The 8,053-nt window shown below is 55.5% G+C and overlaps 1 protein-coding gene across 1 annotated transcript in view; it reads right to left on the bottom strand.

Moving 5' to 3' along the window:
- Positions 227-8,053, bottom strand: part of LOC102174355 (beta-glucuronidase) — a 52,315-nt gene continuing 44,488 nt past the window's right edge. Inside the window, 10 exon segments of the mRNA XM_013974816.2 lie at positions 227-700; positions 1,380-3,076; positions 4,829-4,975; positions 5,298-5,476; positions 5,694-5,846; positions 6,187-6,374; positions 6,544-6,686; positions 6,870-7,029; positions 7,032-7,050; positions 7,397-7,582. Coding sequence (XP_013830270.2) covers positions 2,935-3,076; positions 4,829-4,975; positions 5,298-5,476; positions 5,694-5,846; positions 6,187-6,374; positions 6,544-6,686; positions 6,870-7,029; positions 7,032-7,050; positions 7,397-7,582 — 1,317 coding nt within the window. The 3' untranslated portion in view covers positions 227-700; positions 1,380-2,934.

Below are 8,053 nucleotides of genomic sequence, written 5' to 3'. Positions count from 1 at the left end.
CTTGGCTGTTGTAAATAATGCTACAGTGAAGATAAGGGTACATCTTTCTCAGTTAGTGTTTTTGTTTTCTTTGGATAAATACCCAGTCGTAGAACTGCCGGACCATGTGGTGGTTCTATTTTTAGTTGCTTAAGAAAGCTCCATACTGTTTTCCACAGTGGCTACACCAAAAAGCATTCTCATCAGCAAGTGTTCTCTTTTCTCCGCATCTTTACCAACACTCATTTCTTGTCTTTTTGATAGTAGCCATTCTAACAGGTGTGAGGTGATATCTCACTGTGGTTTGATTTGCATTTCCCTATGACTACTGATGTTGAACACCTTCAAATACCTATTGGCCAACTGTGTCTTCTTTGAAAAAATGTCTACTTAGTTCCTCTGCCCATTTTAAAAATCAGATTGTTTGATTTTTTGCTATTGTACTGTATGAGTTCTTTATGTATTTTGGGTATTAACCCCTCATCAGATACATGATTTGCCGCAGAAAGCTTCACTGAAGCTGAGACCTGCCAGGTGAGGAGGGAGCAAAGCAGTGCCCACATCTATGGACTCTGTCTCCGGAGAAGAGCTCCCGTCTGTCGTGTGCTGAGATATAACGATCTTTGAGATGTTCTCAGAGTGTAAGGTCTGCGTTTTCATCTCATGGGAATGTGTGGGGGGTGCTGGTCTTTGACGCGCGAGGAGGCAGCACTGCAGTCATCTGACAAGAGAACCAACCCCTGTTGGCTTTGGTCCTCCTTCCCGACCAGGAGGATTAAAATGCTATTATACAGGATGCACTGCAGATACAACTGCGGAGTGCTTAGGAAGCCAAGGGAAACAGTTTAATCTCCCTCCTGGAGCCCCCGGTCTGGACACGGAGAGAACCAGGGACCGTGAGAGCTCACGGTGTTCCTCCGCCCACCGAGGTGGCGTCCTCCTCCCCAAAGAGTGGACACCTGAGCTGAAGCACGAGCGCGGAGTTGAGTTCCATTAGCTGGCGATGGTGGAGCTAAGAAGGGCTTGCTGAACAAACACAACAGACCAAGATCCGGGACTGAAGGCTTGGGAGAGGGCAGAGGGCACGGACAGCCCCAAGCACAGATTAGAGCTTCGTCCTGTGGGGTCAGGGGAAGCCAGGGACAGGACAAGGCTTGGATTTGTTCCAGGGACCACTTGGGCAGCCTGTGGGAGGCTACCTGAGGACCACGCACATGGAACAGAGGCTGAGTCCGGGCCGGCCGTGTGGAGAGGCAGCTTAGGGCCAGCCTGGTAAGCTGTGGGAGGTGGCCAGGACAAGGGAGGGACGGGGAAGGAGGCAGATCTCTAGCCTGCGGCAGTGATGACTGACGTCAGTGTCCGAGAGAGGGAAAAATAACCCCCGTCTTCGATGCACTTACCTCGTGAAAGCCTTCAATGGCATCCGCTTTGTACTCGCTCTGAATCATCGGCTTCTGGTAGGCCTTATACCAGTTCTCGAACTGGGTTGCCAACTGCAGCTGAATCACCTCCATGTGCCCATAGTCGTGGTACCAGGAGTAGTAACTGTTCACACAGATCACGAGTGAAGGGAGCCAGCCTCTCGTTCTGGGCCGGCACCCCTGACCTGGCTGCAGCTGGGCTCCGGGAGGGCGATGAGAGGCAGAGCTGGCCGCAGGCACGCCGGCCCAGGGGAGCCCGTCCAGGCTGGACTTCCTTCATCTCTAGGTTGCGCTCCTGTCATTAGTCATCCCCTTGGCCCAACTGAGGGCCGAAGGCAGTTTTTCTCCTCACAGAGCCTCCTGAGGCCCCTTTCTGAGCTACTGTCATGGGCCCTGAAGAGACTGGACAGTTCCCTCCTAGGAGGGCAGCCCGGGATGGGGGCAGCACCACCGTGAATCTGAGCAATGCGCTGCTCGTTGGACCGCAAAGCTCACCTGAACCCACGTTCACCTGCAGAGTCTGCACTGGGACCCATGCGGTCCATCTCTCCCAAGGGACTACAGTACCCTTCTGAGCTTGGGGCAGAAAGATGCCGCTGGGAAGCGGCACCTCTGGGTGGGCACGTGACCATAGCTCACACATCCCAGCGGGTGAGCCTGGCAACCTTCTGGGGGCACCAGCACAGGCTCCCTTGCCCACCAGAGCAGAAAGGGATGCCACTGAGACTTTGAGACGCCCAGGTCTGCCTGTGCCCCTTGGTGTTCCACCACAGTCGTGTTCCTTTGAAGAGATGGCACCGGATCACTGGGGCTGCAAACCATCGGGTCCATGTGACAATGACAGTGCTCACACCTACACTTGAACAGGGTTTTCTTATCCTCTCTTTCTCGAGAGGATTTCCCTTTCTGGAGCACTTCTTAGTACTGGCCTCAGTGCCCTAGTGAAGCATCTTCTTGCTCCTGTTTTACAGCTTTTGTGCAACAACTCAACACAGTTTCTGAGGGGCTGCTGTGCCCAGGGACCGTGAGAGGAGCCATGGGGTCCAACCGGCTGGGTGAGCCTCTCCCTTCAATTTTCAGTCCCCCCAACCCTGGATCACAGCAGTGGTTCCCAAAGCTGACTGGTGCCTGGAATCACTGAGGAGTTTTTTTTAAAACACAGATTCCTACCCTGGACCCAGAATCACAAAATCTGGACCTCTGTCCTTTCAAAAAGCTTCCATTTGTGGCTCCAACGATCAGCCGAGTTGGAGAAACACAAGTCAATGATGACTTTAAGCTCCCTTAAACCTCTGCCCTTTTCTGAGCATATTAAACTTGGGGGCATAAAATTAAATCAAAGTGTAGAGATATCAATGAATTGAAAATGAACTGAGAAGGAATTCAACCTTCCTATGCCTGACCTCCTTAGTGTCGAGAAGCTACACTGCCTGGCAAATCACTCCCTGGCAGTTCTCTTTAACCCAAAGACCATCTATGGAAACAGTCAGACTGGCTGCTCATGGTCCCTCCCAGCAGCTCATCTCAGCAAGCATCAGGGCAGGACAAGAGGACAGGTGGAAGGAAGATGTGCAGAGACCCGCAGGCTCACCCCCAGGTCTGCTTCATAGTTGGTGTTGGTCACAGAGGTCACGGGCCGGGAGGGGTCCAAGGCTTTAGCGTGGGCAATCAGCGTCCTGTCCACGGAGGGCAGAAGACACGGTGCCGTCAGTCTGAGGAGGGCCTCAGGCACCCCTCCTGAATCCCCTCCTTCGCATCTTCCCAGACTAAACACCCCCACGACACGGCTCTCCTCCCTGCCTTCTAGGGCATTTCAGGTAAGCAAACATGTTCCTCGAGACATCATGTTTCCTGACATCACTCTCTCTTCCTCCCTCCCCAGATCTTAGTCCCCCACCCGTCCCCCAAAGGGGGCATCCTCAAGAGATGAGAGTCAAAGCTGAGATCTTTGAGCTGGGCGCTGCCAAAAGCAAGTTTCCTCATCTCTGACGAAACTAGGATGTTGTGCAGGTTAGGATGAGTATTAATACAACACATCACTAGGGAGCGTGTCCTGGGAGGCAAGCTGTGCGCTGGGCACTCACTAGAGACTTAAATAGGCAAGTATTGGCTTGGCCAGAAATTCATTTGAGTTTTTGAACAAGGTTATGAAAAAACACAAACGAACTTTTTGCCCAACCCGACCTCCAGCTGTGTGTCCAGAGCTCGTCTTTGCTCAGGAAGGTCCACTACCCAGAGCTTCCATCCAGGACAGGGGGATGCAGGCAGTGCCTCCTAGGGAGTATTTCCATGGCCTCTGCTGCCTCCGCAGTAAGTGAAATAATTCTCCATGCCCGGCTACGCTACAACTTCAGGATGGGAAGAAAGAGAAGGAACCAAGGAACATGCCAGGAGGCTGGCCCACTGTGGGGAGATGGACCCTGTGTGAGGTGTCTGCCCAGGACAATGCCTGGGGGGTGGGTATGCAGTGAACGGACAATGAAGTTCAGGTGACCTGGTCCCGTCTAACAACGTAACTTTAGGATAGTCAGAATATGCACGTCTTTGAAAATCTGTTTATAATTGTATGCCTAGGTAAGTCAGCTTTATAAAACTTAAAGCCCCTTTACAGGTGAACTCAAAACCATTGCAAACTGGTTTTGTGCAGTTCTAACATGTACTAAATTTCCCAGGAATGGAGACACCATAAAAATCAAAGGAAGACCCAGGTGGCTTGGTGGTGAAGACCCGCCTGCCAAGTGGAAGATGTGGGCTTGATCCCTCGGTCAGGAAGATCCCCTGGAGAAGGAAATGGCAACCCACTCCAGTATTCTTGCCTGGGAAATCCCAAGGACAGAGGAGCCTGGTGGGCTATGAGGTCGCAGAGAATCGGACATGGCTTAGCGACTAAATAAGAGCAGGGCTTGGATTTGACTGGAACTCTATCCGCCACGGCTCAGAGCCTCAGAAAAGGGCAGAACCGAAGGAAAAGCTGCTCGTGGCACCAGAGTCGCCAGCTACGCTTTCCAGCGCTGTCATCAGCTTCTGCAGCTGTGTTTTCAGGGAGTTTCGCAGAAGGTGCAAGTGCCTGACTCCTTCAGCGGCCCTTCTGGAGAGTCAGGCTCACACATTTGTGTATTGTTTGACAAATGTCAGTCAGGCCACGTCACTATTTTTTTTATTTAATTTGAAGCTGCATGTATAAGTAGGTAGGTTAACTCTGCATTTCATTTCAGGGGTGTCAAGGAGACACTTGGCTGAAATCATGATCTGGGTGGGTGGGTACCTTGTCCCCTGAATTGACCAAGGATGGATGCACCTGGGCTGGGAGCCGCCCACACGCACCGCAGGGCCCACCGCCACTCCGGTGGCTCCCAGGCAAGGCTGAGCTGGGCCAGCAGGCTGCGGTCTCACCCGGGACCCGGCCCAGGCACGGCAGGAGCACTCACTTGAAGCAGTAACCAGCTGGTTTCAGGAAGGAAGCCGGCTCGTTGGCCACGGACCACATTACAACGGCCGGGTGATTCTTGTCTCTGCGGATCATTTCCTCCATCACCTCCAGGTGGTGCTGCAGAGACACGTTGCTGAAGCTCTCCCTGGGGGCCAAGGGAGGAGAGGGAGCAGGTTAGTCTGATTTTCTTTCCCTCTTGTAGAAACTCTGGGCTTCCCTGATGACTCAGTGGTAAAGAACCCGCCTCCCAACGTAGGAAACGCAAGTTCGATCCTTGGGTCGGGAAGATCCCCTGAAGAAGGAAATGGCAACCCAATCTCATATTCTGGCCTGGAGAATCCCATAGACAGAGGAGCCTGCCGGGCTACAGTCCATGGAGTCCCAGAGTCAGACATGACTGAGCGACAGCATGCATGCACAGGCTGCCAAGCTGGGGGGGCCGCGCAGTGCAGGCAGCGGGCACTCACACCAGCGCGATGCCCACGCCGGGGCTCTCGTCGATGACCACGATCCCGTAGCGGTCACAGAGCTGCAGCACCTCCTCCGCGTAGGGGTAGTGGCTGGTGCGGAAGGCGTTGGCGCCCAGCCAGCGAAGCAGGTTGAAGTCCTTCACCAGCAGCGGCCAGTCAAAGCCCTTCCCTCGGATCTGGGGGACAGCAGAGATGGGTGAGCCCCTGCCCTCGACCCCATCCCAGACACGTTTCCTCCGAGAGCTGGGCCCACAGGAGTCACCCCATCAGCCCGCTATCCAGGCCAAGGACAGGCAGTGGTTTGGGGCGGTTTGCTCTGAGCTGCCCTCAGCCACTCCAGGGGCCGCGGGGAAGCGGATGGCGAGAAACAGGGACCCAGGAGCCCCTACTCACGTCTGCATCCTCATGCTTGTTGACCCCTCGGAAATAGAACGGCTTCCCATTGATGAGGAATTGGCTCTCGGTGACGGCCACGGTGCGGATCCCCACCGGGAGGGTATAGAAGTCAGACACGGGCCCCACGGCCGTCTGCGCCATCATCTTCACCTGCGAAAGCCCAGCACTGAGTGTGAGGCAGCCTGACGGGCCTGAGCCCCACGCAGCCTGAGCTTCTCAGGACAGCCCCCGGCAAACCACGGCAGCCCACCTCTGGGACTGCGGGTGGAGACAGGCAGAAATTACATCTGCTGTGAACAACAAGAAACTTTTGCCCACACTGCTGCGGGGCCTCCTCTTCCAATTCGGCCTCCCCACAGAGAGTTGAAAAAATCAGACTGGGGACTCTTCAATCCAACAGACCAGGAAGCTGACGTGACCAGGCCTGCTGAAGCTAGAGCTGATGGATGGGGACAACAGCCTCCCTCAGCCCAATCCTCACCACCATTACCTCCAACGAGTACAGGTAGGCAGGGTGCTCGTGCATCAGGTACGGCCACCAGAGGTGGGCACTGGGCACCTGCAGCTGGCCCTGGACCCCTGCCCCCTTGGCCAGGACTTTGCCTTCCTCATCCAGAAGACAAACATCCAGTTGCAAGTGGTCACTGCTCTGGACAACAATCCTATAATTCACCCACCCTACAGGAGAGATCAGATGAGAGAGAAGGTGGGGGGACGTGACCTGGGATCCTACAGGTGAGATCACCTTGAGGAGGGATGGGAGAGCCTGTCTCCAAGGGGATCTTTCCAAACAGGGAACCAAGCCACTCTGGGCCTGGCTGAGGGCAGATCCTGGCAGGAGCCTCACCAATGTCTTGGTCCACGTCAGTGGTGACAGTAATGTCATCGATGTAGGTGGTAGGTGTGGTGTAGAGGACCACAGACCGATGCAGTCCCGCGTAGTTGAAGAAGTCAAACTTTGTGTTCTGGACAAAGTAACCCTTGGGGTACCTAGGACGGAGCAAGGAGACAGTGGCCTTGCCCTGAATCCTTCAATCTCAACTCAGATGTCTCCCTGGCCTCCAAGAGCCAGGGCCTCACCTCTGCTGAAGCCACCCTGTCCCTTGGTGGGAAGACATCTGGGCAGGGTATGGAGTGGGGGCGGGGGCAGGGGCTGGGCAAGGTGCTGCTCACATGGAGGGGTCTGTCTTGTAGAGGATGGTCCCAGGCGGCAGGGTGTGGGGGGACAGCACGTTGTTGATGGCGATGGTGATGCGGCAGGAGGACAAGGGCCCGCTCTGGACCAGCTTACTGATGTCAGCCTCGAAGGGGAGATGGCCCCCCTCGTGTCGACCACGTGGACCCTATTCACCCACTGCAGATACAGAGAGACAAGCGGGAGTGGGGCCCAGCTGTGTCCGGCACACCCTCACACACAAGGGCAGGATGAGGGAAGCGGGCAGAGTGGGGCGGGTTGAGGGTTCTGCCAGCTGCCACCGACCTCATGAGTGGAAGAATGGGGCATCCAGGGAAATAGACGAGACCACTCTCCGCCACCCAGGGCACAAACCCTAGCTTGGGGCCTTAAATGTGCCCTGCCCCCACCTGTGCCCCAGAGGCAGGCTGTCAGGTGGTGGCTGGGAGCAGGCTCCCCAGGACAGCCCACCCCCGCCCCGCCCCGCGCCTGGACACCCGCTCTGCCCGCCGCCCGCTGCACTGACCACGATGGCATAGTAGTGGGCGCTGCCGATCCTCAGAACCACTCTCGTGCCCAGGTCTTCCGTCCACCGCTGGGGCAGGGTGATCTCCCGTTCATACCACACCCAGCCGACAAAACTCCGCAGCTGCCCGTCCTGGCCCACGTCGTTGAAGCTGGAGGGCACGGGCATGTCCAGGGTAGGGCCCGACTGAGGAGACAGGGCGGGGATCGGGTCCAGACCACCCAGGAAACTAAGGGGCCAGGCCCCCCAGCAATTCTGCCTGCAGGCAAAGCTGGACAACATGACTTCTCCCCGGGGCCTTTCCTGGTGGCCCAGCGGTGGGAATCCGCTTTGCAATGCATGGACACAGGTTCGATCCCTGGTCTGGGAAGATTCCACATGCTGCAGGGCAATTAAGCCCAAGCAGCACAAGACTGGATGCAGCCAAATATTTATATGGCTGCATGTTAAAATATTAAAAAAAAAAAAAAAGACGTCTCCCAGACCCTCGCAGATTCCAGACCACCCTACCAGCAACTCACCAGTGTCTCTATGGATTCATTTAATTTTTACGACTCCATGAAGCAGACCCAGTCACTCACTCACTCACTCACTCTCTCGGGGTACACAGGGAACACCCACATGGTGTTCTAGGCCCTGGGAATAGGACACTGAACA

Source organism: Capra hircus, chromosome 25 (genome assembly GCF_001704415.2).
Source record: "Capra hircus breed San Clemente chromosome 25, ASM170441v1, whole genome shotgun sequence".
Lineage (NCBI taxonomy): Eukaryota > Metazoa > Chordata > Mammalia > Artiodactyla > Bovidae > Capra > Capra hircus.
This window is presented reverse-complemented; position numbering and strand designations above follow the sequence as displayed.